General features: G+C 46.6%; 1 protein-coding gene across 1 annotated transcript in view; it reads right to left on the reverse strand.

Annotated features, from left to right (window-relative positions):
- Positions 1 to 1,475: 1,475 nt before the first annotated feature.
- Positions 1,476 to 18,310, reverse strand: part of CACNA1C (calcium voltage-gated channel subunit alpha1 C) — a 458,666-nt gene continuing 441,831 nt past the window's right edge. The window contains exons 44-50 of the mRNA XM_030959315.1: positions 17,521 to 17,873; positions 16,624 to 16,650; positions 15,187 to 15,315; positions 14,615 to 14,724; positions 12,597 to 12,700; positions 8,969 to 9,286; positions 1,476 to 8,719 (exon numbers count right to left, since the gene is read on the reverse strand). Of these exons, the coding sequence (XP_030815175.1) occupies positions 8,423 to 8,719; positions 8,969 to 9,286; positions 12,597 to 12,700; positions 14,615 to 14,724; positions 15,187 to 15,315; positions 16,624 to 16,650; positions 17,521 to 17,873 (1,338 nt within the window). The 3' untranslated portion in view covers positions 1,476 to 8,422. The remainder of the gene's footprint in view (positions 8,720 to 8,968; positions 9,287 to 12,596; positions 12,701 to 14,614; positions 14,725 to 15,186; positions 15,316 to 16,623; positions 16,651 to 17,520; positions 17,874 to 18,310) is intronic.

The raw sequence follows: 18,310 nt of genomic DNA on the forward strand, positions 1-18,310 counted from the left end.
AGCCAAACCTGCTTGGAACTGGGGGTCGTCTTCCTGTTCGTGAGGTCGTCACAGGATCGCCAGGGTTGGGTGGGAGCGCGGGAGCTGATCCCTGCCAACACCCAGCCAAGGCAGAGTCACCTGGAGCAGGTTCGGGATGTCTCCAGAAACTCCACGGCCTCCCTGGGCAGCTGTCCCAGGGCTCTGCCACCCTGGATGTAAAGAAGTTCTTCCTCGTGTTGAGGTGGAACTCCCAGTGCTCCTCTCTGGCTTCGGGTAAATGCCCTGAACTTTAAAAACTGACATCAGCAGCGCTCTGCAGCTGCCGAACAAAAAGCATTGTAGGTGTATGTATGCTCTGCCTTTCCGGCTGTGGGCTGCTCTAAACGCGTCCACTTCACAGGGGACTCTGCAAACCTGTTACTCGTTCCTGAGGCTCACCCCGGTTCAGCTGTCTCACAGGTTTCACTCCAGGTTTCACACTTTTCACACTGCAGCACGCCCGCAGCCACTTTCACCTGTTCTCTGCCATGGGTTTCACCTAATGGTCTCGCACAGAGCTTCAACTCAGCTGAGCTGCCAGCTCGGGGAGTTTTCCAGCAAAGCTGAGCCCTTTGCTGGGCTTTGACCAACAGCTGTGAGCACAGTGGTTTCCTATGGTTTTGTGGTGGCAGATGTCTAACTGGTGGCCAGTCTGAGCCTGCAGATAGTGAAGTTTCTGTTGGTGAGCCTTCTGCCCTGCACTGATGACACCTACAGGTTTTCATCACCTCCTGGGTTTTTAACGTTTGGTGCCACCAGATATTTAATAGTAACAGCAGAGCCTGCAGTTCTGACAGTTGTGTGCAAATCAGGGAAAAATATTTATATATACACATGTAACTGAAAAAAACCCATTCTTTTTTCTTTAGGCATTATTTTACTGAATCTTAGACTGATGTACTTGGGCTGAGCACGCTGTGATTTATAATGCTGCAACACAATCACAGTGCTCAGCTGGCATTGCAGCGTAATTTCCTGATAACCGTGGTAGAACAAATTTGCTCAATCGACAAGCAAATGTGTGGAACGTTACTTGTTATCATCCCATTAGCTTCATGGCTTATGTATATACTAATTACATTGTATTTAAGTTGAGGGCGTTCATTTTCTGCTGCATGTGCTTGGTAAGAAGGAATCCAGTAGGGAAAATGTTAAGCGTGTGGTTGCACATGAGTCACACGTTGGACATCGTGACATGGCAGAATTTCTGTGGTGACAGCAGCACAGACAGCGGTTGGATTTCCTAAGCTGCTGTTTAGTGGGGCAGGCTGTGGCTGTCCAGACCGTTCTGCAGCCCCTTAAACAGGGACAAGAGCCCCTGAATGGCAGCAGGGCCACCGATGGGAAATAAGGGGCTGCAGGAAGCTGTCTTTAATTTTCAGCCATTGCTGGTAGGAGGGAGCAACGTCAAAGGAGTTTTGATACCATTTACGATATTGAACAAATCTGGACATTGTTTAGAAATTTATTAGCAATTTTAAAATAACATCATTCCTTAGATAAAAATGCAATCTTACAGGAATATACATTTGTCCCACACAGAGATGACCCTATAGCTCACTGAGGGCCATTCGCTCTAACTTTCCTCTGTTGATTTTAAAACGTGCGAGAGGGCAAGACGGACTCTGGCACTGATGACAGGCTTACATGATGGTTACAAACTGTACAGCAGTATTTACAAAAGCATTTCTGTGGGTTCATGAAAACTAGATATAAAAGTGTGGAAGGAGGTAAAGAATTGAGACAGGGAAGGGCTTGGGTGGAGGTGCAAGGGAGGGCTGGGAAGGTGGGCAGGGAGCGTAGGGAAGAGTAGGAGAGGAGGTTTATATCTGGACTGATTTATACTTGAGAGAGGTCATTTTACAGCTCTGGGCAATTCAAATGAAGGCAAAACATTTATATTTATCAACATTTATAGCTGATGATCAGAGCAGGAAATGGTGCTCCAGGGCCTGAACTGAAGAGGTGCTGAGGAACCCCATCTTCCCTGAAGTAACTGGGAGACACTGGTATGCAGTACCTGCTGCGCCAGACCCAAACCATGCACAGACAGTACCCCCCAGACCTTAAACCCTTTGGATCCTGCAGTGCTCAGTCCTTGGTGCTGATGTGAATTCAGACTGAGTGAGAGATCAGCTCCTAAATTACACTTTACTCCTGAAACCAGACTAGATTCCAACACTTCTTGCCAGAATTCACCCAAAGTGACTCATCCCTTGCTCTATCAAGTGGCAATTGTTTGGAGGGAGATTCATCATTCAGAATTGATTTTTAAGGCAGTTTTATAAGTATCTCCCCTTTTTTTTGTGTGTGATGCAGCAATGTTTGTCAGAGATATTTACAATGTCACTCCTCCTCCTCCAAAATCTTCCCACATTCAAACTGTTAAGACTAAATAAGCTTGAAACAATCATTTCTATGAGCAATCATAAAGTTGATGATGCTTAGATAGTATTGGCTGCCAGTCTACCTAGGTGCTTGAGATGGGAACAGACTGACTTAGGATGCTTAAAATACTGAAAGCATTTCAGCCTAATTGGGAAAGAGCTAACAGAAAAACACAGGTGTTTAATCACCTGAATGATGATGCCAGCAAATGGTGTCTGAGTTTGTGGTTCTGTCTCAAATAGGAAAAAGCTTTGGAAAGGGGCTATTGGAACGCTGGCAGAAAAATCTGTGTTTGAGTGGAGTGACGCCTGCTCTTGCCTGGGCCTGTCCCAGCTCCCCTGGGCCTGGGATGCAGCCTCTAATCCTGGCCTAAGGAAAGGACCAGGCAGAGCGCTGCCAACTTCAGGCCACAGGAGTGGAGGCAGCGTGCCTGACATGGGGTAGAAAAACAACAGCATGGGAGTGTGGAGACAAGCTCCTGATCCTGCCTAACTAAGCCCTTGGTAATGCTAATGAAGATTCCCTCATTACATCAGTCATTGGTGCTGCTCCTCTCAATTAGCCCTTTAGAAAGGGACTTGATTAAGTTGCCTAATTGTCCCCTGCCACCTGAGATCTCTGCCGTCCTCTGGGGCTCTGTGACACCAGCCCTGCCTGGGCCAGAGCTGTGCCTCTCCCCACCAGCTGCGGCAGACCTGGCAGAGGATTCTCTAGGGTATCTCAAATGACAGTGGACACCCACGTTTAGGCAACTGAGTCGAGCCCTGTGCCCCTAAAGAAGGCCTGGTTTTTATGCTCAAGTGTTAAGCTCCCTGTAAGGGGGAGGAGAAGAATGGAGAATTTAACTACAACACTAAAGTTTGTATCAGAAGAGGGTTTTTTTTTTCATTCCAGTGTCATCTTACTGAGTCTTCTGAAAGCAATTGGAGCCCAATCTGTCTTCAGAGCAGGACATATCTCCTGCTGTGCTTCTGCCCTCGCCCACCCAACTCAGGGAGCTGTAGCAGCAAGGCCAGAGCGGTTTCAGCTTTCCAGAAACAAAGCAGGAACAGAGATAAAAGCTCCATGGACTGAGATCCCATTGGGAACTTTCTGCATCCCTGGGTTTGCTCACCCAGAGTAAAACTTTAGAAGTTTCACAACATTCAAAAGAAGAAAAAAAGAAACCCTGTGCAGCTATTGGGGATTGCATTTCTTAGACTCATTTGGAGAAGAAAATAAATGGAAGAAAGATGTAATTAAATTTTTCAGGGCCCAATTCTGTTTTCCACATCCTTTGAATCAATACAACCTCCTTGGCCTCTAATGCCCTCATTTTAGCAAGATGGGAATCGAGGCTTCTAAAGGCCTGGAATATTTTCTTTATATGCACTACAGTTTTCATTATGAGAACTGATAAAATCTCACTGCTACCAGAAACCCCTGACTGGATTCTGCTTCAATATTGTTGTGCTCCAAATTCCCCATTCAGTGTTGCTCTCCCCTGCAGTGCCCCTGCTGTGGGGACAGTCACAGCAGGACCATGGATGTATCTCAGGATACTCAGTTCTGTCTCAGTAGGGCTGCTTCACTTCAGCTCCCTGGACCAGTGGGTTGGGGTTTGTCATCTACTCACACAAAGCAAGGCCTCCAACTCCACCTGTGACACAGGTGACCAACCCCACGGGCTCGGGGTGCTGCCACCTCGTCTGGTTGTGTCTGTGTGCAAACGCGCATACATTTCATACAGCAATCTGAAACTCAGGCAGAAAAGACACAGGAGCCTGGCTGAGACCCATACAACTGTTATATTGGCGTCAGTCTAAAGAAAGCAATGATACATTGCTTTGGAAATTATCAAGAAATGTAAAAAATGCATTTGCCCTTTTTTTTTTTTGTTGTTGTTGTCATCGTAGTCACTGGGGCAGGGTTGTGAGTCAGAAAACAAAGCAGAAATAGATGCGGTTCTGTACATGGCGCCTCTCTGGCTGTCCCTCCGTGCTGGGCTGGGGTGGGCAGGGCAAGAAAACAGGCGGGACCCCTGCAGTAGCAGCAGCATCTACACACCATCATCGTCCACATGTCCAGCTGAAGAGGCAGGTGATGCACAAAAGGTCTGTGGACAACGAAACTCCAGCTCTGGATCATGAGTTCCACTTGCTTTCCCATCACATCAGCCACACAGAAATAGGGAAGAAAAAAAGAAATGCACCCGATGTGGCTGACCCAGTACTGTCTGGACTAATGAGCAGGAGTGATACAGGGAGGAGGTTTGTTGTTTTATAAGAAATGTCTTTAGTCTGCAGTGTCCTCTCGCGAGTCAGAGATGCTCAGAGGCAAACAGCAGATCATTTTCCCCATTCTTTCCTTCCACGCCACTTCTCAGCCATCGGTTCCTTCAAAGCTTCCATCCACAGCACAGGGATTGTACCCACCATCCACTCCCATACACAGGGAAACACTCCAGGAATTAAACCTGCCCCCTGTTTCCCACTGTCCCCCAGACTCTGCCTCACTCGCAGGAGGCAGCAGCTCTTTGCTCAGGCCTGTCACAATGTGCACATTGGAAGTACCTCAAATGAAAAAAATAGAAAAAAAAGCCACCCTCCCCAGAAAGAGAAGTTTGCACAGCTGGCACCAGCAATTACTAAATTTAACACCTACCCCTCAAACTGCAGAAGTCATTTGCATTCTCTGCTAGCCATACATTTTCCACTCTGCAGCACCTACGGGGTCTTCCAGGAGAGAGCGGGGGTTTCCCTGGCCATAGGCTCTGACCCCCGAGGGAGCAACACCTTTCACCAAGAATGCCTGGGGCACTATCCTTCCTGTCATTTTCCTTCCCATCAAGAAAAATCCTAAAAGATGGGCTGTCAAGCATCCAAAATGTTCTTTGTCACCACTAATTTAGGTAAGCACTGTTTTTCAGGAGTGAAGAGCCCCTGTCTTCCATTGGGAGGGTCAGATGGACTTTGCAGTGAAAGAAAATGAGTTAGGAAGCCCTTACATGGCATTTTCAGGAACAGCCAGGCACGGGCATTCTTCCCTTTCAAGTCCCTTTGGAGCACATCAGCAGCAAACTCACAGGGAGACACATCTGTGCCCATCTCTGTACAGGCACCAGGGATGAAAGGATGAGACTGACCCACACCAGCTGGTCACTTTCTCCAGGGAAGCCTTGAATTGTGACTTTGATGACAGGTGCTTGTACAAATGGATTCATATTTCTCTAGTATTTGTTTTTTTCCAAGGTACCTTGAGCTGATACTGGCCAGTTCAAAAAAGTACAGACAAAAATACTTTGCTATTTCTCCTTTATGCCCCAGAGAATTGAGAAGAAAAACAAGAACGTCACAAAAATAATGTAATCAGTGTATGCAGTGAAGGGTGTTCTTGGACATCTGTAGACGCTCAAGATTTGAATCAAAGTTTAGCTCTGAGTCAGATCACACCTCAGAACTGATCTGCAAGTTTGTGAATCATCCTGAGAAGGGAAAAAAACCCAGCAGTAGTCTAGACAAAAACCAGTTGCATAAAATCTAACAATACCTGCCTGTTTTTTCAGCCTCTCTCAGGGTTAGGGCCAACCGTCAGTGTGAGAGTTTCACACCTACAAGTCAGGAATTGTGGCTGGGACATGCTGTGCTGCCAGATGTTTTGTGACTTAGTACCCTCCACTAAAGTCTGGGAAGAGGACTGAGACCATGCATAGGAACACCAGAAAGTCACTTGGCACCTGCATCTTGACCAGCCTGCAGCAATTCTCCTAATAAAGATCCACAGCTCTCTCCCTCTGCTTTCAGCCCAGACCAGGGTTAGGTAACTTTACTTTGCCAACTGTTCTGATTCTTGCATTTCTTATCCCAGGATCCTGCTAAAACTGATTCAGCTATTTAATAAAATAATTTTGAAGCCAGATTCTTTTCTGCCCCGCTCCTTAAATTGCTGGTGCCAGCTGAATGTGTAGGATGGATCTGCCAAATGGGCTTTGGGGGTCTTGCCACCCTTGAGTGGGACAAGACCTTTAGAGGAACTGAGCAAAAGGAAAGAAAACAAAGCCTGAATAAAATGTCCCAGTCTTGGGAAGAAAGATTCTCTACCGATAAAGTCATCGTGCACGTTAAAAGGGAGTGAGGAAGAAGGAAAATGAACACAAGATATGCAAAATCAGTAACGTTCAACCTGTCAGTGGATTGCAGAATAGTTACTTACACCAGGTACACTTTGTTCATCGTACAAATTAAAAAAGGAAAAAAAAAAAAAAGTAGTACCCTTTCCCCAACCACACGTAAAAAAGCACTTAAAAGTTCAAAGGTAAAGCTTGGCACATTCCAAATACGAAATGACTCACTTGACATGCAGCAAAATATACAAGAAGTGATTCTTTTTTTTTCTTTTTTTTTTTAAACAAACTTAATTCAATTCATTATCTTTGCTTGGCACAATTGCAATTCATTTTAAAAAAATATTTGAAAAATACTGAAACTGACCTGAATTCAAGTATAACGGTTTCTTCAACAGAAACATCATCAATGCAATAAAACATCACACGGAATATATCGAAGCGTAACGTCTTCTGGTTTGTTTTTCTTTTTTTGTTTCCCCCCCCACCCCCGTAAATTTTTTTCTTTTTCTATACAGTTTTAATGCCGACACAACTTACAATTTTATTTCAAAATTAATATTATTGCATTGTTTTTGCATATCTTGTGGAACAGAAAATGCAAAGTTACTGATTCCCTTTTCGAAAGCAGAGACAGTGGTTTGTTTTTGCATTCGAATGGCCCCAGATACAGATCTCCTGCAGCTCAAACCAGGACGTGGAGAACTGCTCTTACACGCACGCACGCGCACACACATGCACTCACACTCGCTCCCGTTGCTCCCACACTCACAGATACACCTAGCACTAAAAAGAACCCAAATCAATCACTCAAATGTGCAAGACTATATCAAGTGCATTGCCTACTATCTTTAAATTATAAAACAACAACAACAAAAGGTTTCAGTTGCTAGTAAATAAAATTACAAATCCTCGGTGTACATAATGGTTGGCAAAACTCATCTATCATTATACTTCTACCAAATTCCAATGAAGAAACCACCCCCACCCCAGTTTAAATAATAATACAACATGATCAAACCAATTTAACATCTGCAAAGGTGAAAATAAACCAAAACAAAAAAGGTAGGTGATTACAAAATGCTGTAAACACTCCCTTCTCCCTCAAAATAATAATAATAATAATAATAATAATAATAAAATAGTCAAAATAAAAACTGCAACATGCTTTCAAGAAAATACCAAACTGCGAAACAAGAAGAACTCTGCACAGGCCTGGCGGCCTCTCAGCCCCGCCGCCATGCCTGCTCTCCCATTGGCTGGCACAGTTGGCGCGCTAGCTCTGATTGGCCAGCAGGAAACCGCCTAAACTCGGATTGGCTGGCGAGTGACCGCCCGAGCTCTGATTGGCCGGCAGGTGCCGCTGCCGGAGTCTCGGCAGGGCTGGGCCGCGCCTTGGGCTTCTCCTGCTTCCTCCTCCCCGTGGCCGTGTGGGAATCCACAGCAGAAGTCTTCCTCTCCTTCCGAATCAAAGGGCCTTGGCTTTATGGAGACGGTGAGGCTCATACAGAACATGTGCAAAATGATTTTTACAAGCAAGGTTGAAAGACACCCGTTTGGCGCAGGGTCCTTTTGGCTAGGGCGATCCACAGGAAGCTGAGGTTCCCCTTCGTGCTCCGGAGGCAGCTGTCGTTCCTTGTGCAGGGACTGAAAAAAAGAGGGAGCTGGCTCTCCTCCTCTTCTTCTTCTCCTCCTCCTCCTCACTCTTCCCTCATGGACACGTGCTGGGGTTATATCCGCTCCTGAAAAGCTTTCTTACACCACCCAACTCTGCGACTCGTCCCAACAGAAATGAATGAAGAACGCTGTTCCGGTTACTCCAGGTCACGAGAACAGTGAGGCACTTCTGAAACAAACCCATTAGGAACATTGAAACAAATAAAAAACCAGCATCGCTTCCAGCCCTGGCAACTACAGGCTGCTGATATAAATCCTGCTGTCCTTGAGCTCCTCCTGACTTATCCTACAATCCGGGTTCTGCACCTCTTCCTCTTCCTCTCCTGCACTGTCCTGCCCTGGGTCCCTGCAGTTAGCAAAAGGCAAGAGGTTGCCATTGGGGCTCTGCTTGCTGTTACCATTGAGAATGTTGTCTGCTGCATTTTCCATCTCTTCTATCGTCATGTCGCAGGCGTCTGCGAGCTCCTGGGTTGTGACCTCAATGAACTTTGGATCTTGAGCAAACTGCATCAGTCCTTCCGAAATCAAGACCTTCAAAAGCAGGTGGGGAACCAGAACACAAAGACACGTGTTAGTACCCTGCAGCGCCAACCCCGCCACACCTCCAACACAACCCTCTTCACTGCTGCGTTTCCTCCTCCCATTCATGCTTCTAAGCCTGGGAGAAGGGCTCTCCTACTCCTGGCCCTGCGGGCAGCAGCGGATCTGCTGCCCTGCTCTTCCAGGGCCAAGTTCCTAGCTGGCCGTGCCTCAGCATCCTCGGTGCCCGTGCGTTCTTACCGCTTCCACCAGGCTGCTGGCGCTGCCGTGGAACTGCCGGCTGCTCCCTGCGCTGGGGCTGGGCACGGTCAGGGACACGGGCCGGGCTCTCCTGGGGCTGCCGCCGCTCTCGGGGTACCGGGAGCCGCAGTGCACGGACGGCAAGCTGCTGTTGAGCTTCTCCGAGGAGTCCGCCCCGTCGAGGCGCAGCGTGGGGATGCTCTGTTGCGGCCAGCCCCGGTTGCAGGGCGTGGCCGGGGGCGTAGCACACAGCCGAGAGAACGCGGTGGGGGAATGGCTTCGCTGCAGCAGGGGACTCAGGCCGGCCACTGCCAGGGCCTGCGGACACAGAGGGACAGCGTGAGTGAGGGCTTGCAGCGCTGGAACAAGGATATAGTGGATATTTTCGCCTCCGAGGAGGGGGAGAGGATGATGCAACTGACTCCATCTTATCAGAAGGCTAATGAATTACTTTATTATACTATGTTAGTCTGTATTATATTACACTCTATTACATTACATCTAAGCTGAATCTGCCAAGCACTCAACTCTGCACACAACTGCCTGAATCTCATGACTGTCAGCCCACAGTCCTGACTCACACACACCTGGACCTGACAGGCCAAGGAAACAAAACACCATCACTCTGGGTAAACAATCTCCATATTGCATTCTACTTTGGCACAACATAGGCACAGCAAATAAGATAAGAATTGTTTTTCCTTTCTCTGAGGTTCAGATTTTCTCTGTGAAGAGAAATGTGGCTACACAAGAAGGTGCTGGAGAAACCATCCAGGAAAGGCCTGAAGAGTCTCGAAGCTTGTGAACACAGCTGCCAACTCCTTCAAGGGTTTGGATGTGTGCTGCAAATTCATTTTGCAAGCTTTCCTTTAAATGGTGTGCCCTGTGCTAGTGCCAAGCACTGGACTGGAAATTATCAGAACTGCAGCCCTTTAGCCTGGGAGCCATAGCATTGGCAGGAGGGATGCAACCCCATTCCCATGGCACTGCCAGGAGGATACAGCCCCATTCCCATGGCACTGCCAGGAGGGATGCAGCCCCATTCCCATGGCACTGCCAGGAGGGATGCAGCCCCATTCCCAGGCACTGCCAGGAGGATGCAGCCCCATTCCCATGGCACTGCCAGGAGGATACAGCCCCATTCCCATGGCACTTCCAGGAGGGATGCAGCCCCATTCCCAGGCAATGCCAGGAGGATGCAGCCCCATTCCCAGGCAATGCCAGGAGGGATGCAGCCCCATTCCCCACAGTTCTGCCAGAAACACCACCTCCTCTCCAGTGGGGGAGACAGCAAATCATTTTCCCACCACTGACACCACACACAGCACAGGCTTTTATTCCCAGTTGTTGTTTTAAGTGTCTGCTGAGGAACCTGAACAGATACCAGATATGAATTTTAGGCGTGTGTGCAGTTGGCAATAGCTTGAAATCCACCACTGGATTTTAAGGCATCTGCTGTTGGTGGGAGGATCAATATCTGATGATTATACTTTCAGCCATCCAGTCCTTCCTGTAATCATACACACAACCTCTGAGTCATTCAGCCTCCTCTTAAAATGAATTCCTCTTGGTGGACAGGGCTGATCTGATGCCTTGTTGATGGTGACTGCTTCCTTGTTCTATGAGCAAGACTGTCAGAGTCATGAACTCATCTCACAGAGCTCGTGGCTGAGCCATGAAATAAATGCATGGAAACTACAAAAGGGTGTGGACTGTGTTGTGTTCAGGCTGGGGCAAGGCTCTGTGTTTAGCCTAAGCTAACTGTGCAGAAAGGCACTGGCAAGCCTCCCTGCTCTTCAATGCCTGCCTGAAAACACTGCCTCAAAGGCATGACTTCCACAAGACTTAAACTTGCCCTTTGGTGATGCTCCTTCCCTCCACTGACCACAGTGGGGCTGAACTGACTAATCTAAATTAGACAGCTCACTTAAAGCTACCTAATGTTCAGTGAAGCTCAGTCCATCTGCCACTGAAATCCTTGGGAACTGATAATTATGTTGTGCTGGTGACTTCAGTGTCAGAAAAAAAGAATTTTTCATTCTGAAAAAAAAAATTAATTCTTAGTCACCTGCAAGTTCACTGAGGTTTTCTCAGTAATTAGATGTCAGACTCCTATCAAATTTCAGTGAGGAAGAAAGCCCTTAAAACTTCTGAATAAGTCATACCCTGCAGGCTCTGATGGCCTCAGCACATCCCTTAAACTGCCAGGACTTCAAGGAGAGACCTGGATCTGTCAGGCAGGACAACAGAACCAATTTTCCAGCTTGTTGGCAGAAACTTACCCAAAATGTTTTATCAAAAATGTAAGGTTCTGAGGAAGCTGAAGGAAGCTCTGTAGGATTGCTTTGAGCTTCAGCTGAACACATTTACATATCATGATGTACAGGTATTCCATGAGAACACCTCTTCAAGCCTCCACAGCAACAGAATCCATTAGGTTTAGCAGAGGCAACTTTTCCACTCTGTGGTCTTATTTTAGGCCCTGTTGTTGGTTAACAATTTACAAACAGGAACATTGCTGAGTGTTGTCAGCTGGCAGCCAGATGCTTCTTTCAGGGTAGCCCTTCAGCCTGGCTGAGTGACACTTGTGTGGGCAGAGCCCCATCCCTCCAGGTTTTGGGCTGAATGGTGGGATGGGGAAGGGTGAAGAGGTTTGGGGGGAGGTGATTCTGTCAGCTCTGTGAGCTGGGAGGGCTGGAAGGCCTGTGTTCCCTCTGGCTAGCCTGCCGTGGGAAGGCAGGAAGTCTCAGGAGGGCTGTTGATGCTGTGGTGAATGTGAGAATCTGTTTCCTGACCAACCCTCCCTGCTCCAACTTGTTTTCTGTGTCCCTGCCACAGCTGTAACTCTCTGCAGACCACTGCTTTCTGGAGCTCAAGAATTAAAGGATAACTCTCTGGAAGTGGAGGTGAGAAAAGCCAGAGAGCCTCAAGCCCACCCCTCTCTCACTCCTCCCGTTCTTGCTGTGTGGCATTTTCTGCCCTTGTGGCAGCCTAAAGAAGCAGCAGGGCCATTCTATCCTGCCTGGGGGGACTGCACAGGGCAGGATGCCACACCTGCAAGGCTGGCACTGCCATCTGCACCTGTTTCTTTTATGGGTGACAAAAAGAGGCATCATCAAACCAGAAGACACAGCTCTCCTTTGGAGCCTGACAGCTGGCTGATCAGCCAGGTAGTGTTCAGGCGTACATTGGCCAGGCTGCTGAACACAGTTACAAAGGGCTTTAGAAGCTGATTGATGACATGTAATCAGTTTGTGTTTCAAAATGGTTAATTACACTTACTGGTTACCTTTACTTAATATTAAAGTAGACTGTGCACACTTTATTCATGGCCATACTGCCATCAAAGCCAGTGTAATTGCACTGCAGCATGCAATTTGGGTAGTTATTTTTATCTTTTTGCTAGTATTTTATTTTATTCTTTCATGAGCATCAGGCAATGATAACTGTGGCTGACTCCAAGGGACTTATTCCTGTAGCATTCTGGGAATGATAAAAATCCTGATTGCTAAAACCTGGGCCTTTGGTATGGGTGAGACTCTATCTCAAATGTTTTTTAAACAGTGGGTTGGGATGCTCTGGGGGGCACTGCAGGTGGTAGGGGCCATGTCTGGTTATTAACACTCACCTGATGATGGACCAGATGCAAAGGCAGGACTGTCTTCTGTGAGACATCCACACCCTGGTTTTTCTGTCTTTTCAAACACTCTAAGTGAAAAGATGCTCTTCGACCTGAAACAGCAACACACACAACGTGCCCATCACTCATAGCACACTACAGGAAATCTGTTTGCAGTTTCTTTTAGTGCAGTCCCACTGGACACACAGCAAAGACACATAAGCTTCAGGCTCTTCCCCTCAACACTGAGCCCTTTCCAAAACAAATGTATTTACAGAAAGCACTCAGGCATCACAAACCAATCAACTCCACCTTCCAAGCAAGCCGCAAGGTGGGATTGCTGCAAGGTAGATTCTGAACACTTTTTTTTCCTGAACACTTTTCTCCTTTAAAACACGTGTGGCTGGTTTCCCTCCCAGGCAGTGGCAGTGCTCTCAGACCTGTGTGGCTGAGGCAGAGCCCTCAGCAGGATGTGACAGCTGAGACTGGTGCTGGGCAGGCAGGGACATTGTGCTGCTCAGGTGACACTGGCACCCTGCTTGCATGTGATCTGTGTCCCTCAGCTGCCAGACACACCACACTTTGTGAGACTGTGTCTAGAGCAAGGTCAAGTGCAACTGAATCCATCAGTGGGGAATTTACTGGTGAATGGAAGGTGACTTAGACAGAAATGAAGCATTTTTGGAATTTGGAAGGAAGGGAAGAGAGAAAAAAACATTTTAGAGGGAGCTCACAGTTGTTTACTCGCTATAAAAATGTTAATTATATATTATATAATATATAATTAAAGTTTTATATATAATATATTTAATATAATTACATTAAACTTCTCTAACTATGAGAAAGGTACTCCCAATGAGGAATTTAAAACTACTGAAAAGTATGTTTATGATCAAGTGCTTTACTTCTGAAAAATGGCACGTAAATTCAGTATTAAAGATTCATGGCACACTAAAATATTTTGTGGTCTTCTTCATTTTGTTGACATTTTTCTAAAGAAGTAAAGAAAATGAGAATTCTGAAAATAGTAAGTATCTATAATATTGAATTGCTGAGAAAAAAGCCCCTTCAGGGTTGGAGAAAATATGTTATAACCCAGACAATGAATGTTACAATGCAGGTTAAAAGTATTTCCCCTTTTAGAGAAAAAACCCAACTACTAAAATGAGTATGACATCAGTATATAAATATTGACTAGAACGTAGTTAGTGAAGCATTGTATCAAGGGCTGACTGCCTTATAGATAGATATAGAAATTGTCATAGCCTAATATTTTAAAATTTGAAATAAAGTAAATGTTGTTAGAATGGTGAAGCACCCTGAAGGATTTCAGTGAAGACTCAGTAGCCTCACTTTAAACACGGCACTACCAGTCTGTCACTGTTATTCTGTAAAAATGTATTTATACACACAATTTTTTTTAGTGTCTCCCTTCAATGCCGTTTTCCACCACACCAATACTCAGAAAAAGGCTGAAAAATGCTATACCTAAGAGTTCATTTTGTCACTCTTGATACTTTCATAAAACCTTGTGATTCGTGGGTTTCATCTCCCAGTGAAGCACTTGAAAATCTCCAGGTACAATTAGAGCAGAAGGCAAATGCATGTTGTATTAACTTAATCTGACATTCAGTGTGCTCCTGGCAGCAGCCAAAGGAGACAATCTCTCATTTCTCCTTGCTGAATACACACAGAGCAGAACTCTGTAGGCTCAAGGCTCACCTATTCAGTGACTCCCTGGTGATTGCTTGGTGAGCCTACAGCTCTCAAATAAACTGTCCTAATTCACAGGCAGGCTTGATCAAACAGATCCCAGGGACTGTCCAAACAGCCACAGGTTCATCTGCTGAAGCCAGCAGAGCCATGTGCCTGATCAGGATTGTCTGCACACGCTGGGATTCCTGCTCTCACGGGCTGCATGCAGCAAACAGCAGCACCAGTGCCCACCCAGGCTGGGATTCCTTCAGGGACATGTGGGAACTCCATCAAGGTGGAGGAAGCACAGCCCAGCCCTGCTGGGAGCTTACCTAGAGCTGAGGAGCACAGGAACCCCTTCTTGGGAGAGTGCCGGGTGTCCTCTCCTTTGCTGTGCTCTGGTGGAGTGAGTTGTCTGTTTTCATCATCTTGGTATGCAAGCCTGGGCAGGAGAGCAGAGGCATTTAGGAAAGGAATGATGATATTGGGCAGAAAAAGCCCCTCTTCCAGCAAGGAAGCCAGGGAGGTCATGCTAGCAAAGGGATGCAAGGCAAGCTAGCTTCAAACTATTACTGGTCCAGGAACAGCAACAAGAGACCACGAGACAGAGAACTCTAAAAACAAGCTCTGGGAACATCAGGAGGTAGAATTGAATGTGGGGGGCAGCCCTGAAGATATCTCATTCAGAGAAAGAAAACCCTAGGTGAAAAATAACCTTCTTAATGTTACTTCTAGGTCTGAACTGCATTTTTAAGATAAATTATTTTCTCATATTTGAGTTGTCTAAAATTTTCTGACCTTCTCCCATAAATTGAAATTTCTGTAGAAAAATGTCACCTCTTCCCACCTTTCCCCCTTAATTAAAGAACCACCCAAACACCTTGACTAAAGCTGCAAAGCTCACATTTCGGTAGAGAGCAGACTTGGTTCACTACAGTACTCAATGTCTTCATTCAAATTTTCATCATAAGTCTCATCCTGAGACACTTCCTCTTGGCAAACAATTGCCAGCTGGCTGTCTCTGGAACTGGAGCTAATGAGCAAAAAAGACAAGTCAAGATATGGAGATGGTAAAGACAACCTGTTACAAAGACAAGAATGACAGGCTCCATCTGTCCCAGTTTATTATAATGCTGAAGAGCCTTCATAGGAAAATCAACGATTGAACAGAGCTGCAGAGTTCACAAATACAAGGCAACAATCTTTGTCTGTGTCCTCTTTCTTAAACTGCAAATGTATTTTGTCCTTTGTGACTACCTGCACTCTGTGAATGTGCACATCACACTGATCATTTCCAGTGATACACCTCACTGAACTCACAGTAAAATCTGAGATGGGCTCTCATGAATAAGCTTTTTCTCTTGTTGGAAAAGACTTGGTTATGGATTTCAGAGAAGCCTCCTGGACACTCATAGTAACCTTCTCATCTCTGTGATGTGTGGCCTTTGCTTCCCAAATCCCTCAGTCTGCATCAGCTCTGCCCTCTGCCTCCTGGTCATGTTCTCATCCTTGCTGGCTCTTCCACCTTTTGTCCCTTTTTTAACTGCAGAGTGCTTCTACTGAATTCAGCAGCATCTGTTCAAAGCCTCAGGTGTGCCAGTCCTTAATTCCCTCCTTGCCTCCTCACTGTCCCCCTGTTTCACATTTCAGCAGTCATATTTCACTTAATTTGGATTTTGCTTTTTCTGAGGAGTAAAGTAAAATCTGGAGGTAGCTTGAATCCTTGAGGTATGAACATGGAGGTAGTGGAAACTATTTCAGTTTCTTATTACCATTTGCAGAAGAGAGCAAGGTGGCATTTTTTTAAAATCTTTTAGGTTCTGGAGGGGCAACATTATCTTGTCATGTGGTTAAAGCAAAAACCATTGGGAGAAATGTGGGTATGCATTGTGTGAAAGAGCCTGTAGGACAGTGCTGCAGTGACTCTCCTCTGAAATGGGAGCAAGTAAAACTGCTGAGGTGCAGAGGGGAACAAAATCAGTACCTGGCATGTCCTCCTGTTCAACTGTCTGTGTTTAGCCAAACCCATACAGAATTTTTGCATGAACATGCCAGGCTGTACGTCACTGTGTTGTGATCAGAGGATGTATAAATGTGTGAGCCCAGCTAGAATCTCTAAAAACCCCCAAATCTAGAAAATAGCTAGAACATGGACTGCTACTTGTCCTGAGTGGTGAATATTTTCTGGAGCTGTCATGGTGCTCAGTATCTCTATACCAGCCCTACTGACACCAGAAAGGAGAGGTCATATTCAGCATTAGTGGGAATTTGGAGTTTGAACAGGATGAAGACAGTGGGTCTTACAGCCAGGCAGCATGGGAGGGGTATGGAGAACACGTACCGTGCCAGTGTCTCGTAGTAATGTGTCCTAATGCAGGGAACGTGCCCAGGGAAGCAAGGAGAGAAAAGAACAGCCTGTTAGCAGCGGCACACCAGCACGAGTTCAGCAGGGAGGAGGGCAGAGGGAACACATCTTGTGCAACTCCCTGTGGCCTCCCTCAGGGAAGCATGAAATAGAAAAACCATGGGAATCTTCACTTGGGCAATTCTGCACCCACTGAAGCTCCTCTGGCTTTTTGTCCTATTCTGTCCTTTCTGGGGGCAGCATTTGGCCACCTTTTCACACTGTTCACTCTCTGCACTGAAAAAAAAGATCCATCTCTTTCCTGCTGTTTCTGAAAGTATTAAAAGAAATCTCCCACTGAGAAAAATTATATTCCTTTTGTGTCAGTCATCTGTGTGTAGAGAGCCTGAAAACTCTCCAGAGAAGGGGATTTTCTTCACTTTTTTTCTGAAAACCTTGCCTCCCTCCTCCCAGAATGTCTTTGGTGACCACAGTAGGGATGTGACCTGCTGAATGAAAACCCACTGACTTCAACAGAACTCCCTATTGGGCTATTAGGACATGAACAGCACTCTCCTTCAGTTACCAGTTGATAAAACACCTCCCTGTGGTGAAGGAGGGATAAATAAGGTTCCCTTTGGATCTTACAAAGGTTTCTTCCTGATAAATCCCAAAGAAATCGAGTGTGTGGGTCAGTAAGAGTGCTGTGCTTTGCAGTGGCCAATTGGTGCGTATCTGTGGGCTTTGGCACAAGTGGAGAACCAGAGGGCTCAATCCAGGCTGGGCAGGCTGGGCAATGTCTGGGAGTGACTTTGGCTCGGCAGCAGTGCTCTGGTGTTTGCATGCACCTTCCAACACCTGCTCCCTTGGCTCCCTCTCTGCTGGGACACTCACCTTTTGGAGGGGAGCTTCCAGGGAGCCTCCTGCACGCAGATGGTGGGTGACAGGGGGGTCCCGTGGCCTTCCACTGTGCTGACAGTGCTGGGGTAGCTGGGTGGGCTGGGGAAGCGACACAGGGCGGTGTTGTTGGCATTGTTGATGTTGGCATTGGAGCCTGAAGATGAGTAGCTGCTGGGAGTGAAGGTGGAGTCCACCAGCTTCTCGTGAGATGGAGACTCGGTGTCGCCGTGGTTGTTGCCAGACTTGTTGATGTGCAAAGGTCTCTGGGTGGTGAATGTCTGGGGGAACCCACTCCTGCCATCACTTTGGTAGTAGCTCACATGGTTTCCAAACAAGCCTCCAGCTCTCTGCCAGAGAAACAGAAAGGATTTTTCCTTTGTGAGTGAGATGTGCAAGGGCCCCGGTGTTTTCCTGCTTAGACTGTTATTGAGGAGAAAAAATGAGGACCAAAGTGAGCATGATGGCACTGGTGCTCTCTCTTCCAGAAGGCACTGTGAGGACTTCTCTGTCCCAGAGACTGGCTACACACAGGCTGGGACTTCAGAGGGCTGGCAGGTGTATGTCCCTACACCTCCCACCAGACACAGTTGCAAAGGAACATTTAGGTATGAGGGGGAATTTGAGAAGAGCACCAGAAACTATTAAGTACCTGGAGGAAGAAAGGAAGAGAAATTTAATGAGCCAGTTATGTACTGTTTAGATGGGTAATGAAAGGGACTGACAGCATATTTCTGTAAAGAAAGGAGGAAAATGCCAAAGGAGAGGAAAAGTTAACAAAGAAAAC

This window comes from Camarhynchus parvulus, chromosome 1A (genome assembly GCF_901933205.1).
Source record: "Camarhynchus parvulus chromosome 1A, STF_HiC, whole genome shotgun sequence".
Classification (NCBI taxonomy): domain Eukaryota; kingdom Metazoa; phylum Chordata; class Aves; order Passeriformes; family Thraupidae; genus Camarhynchus; species Camarhynchus parvulus.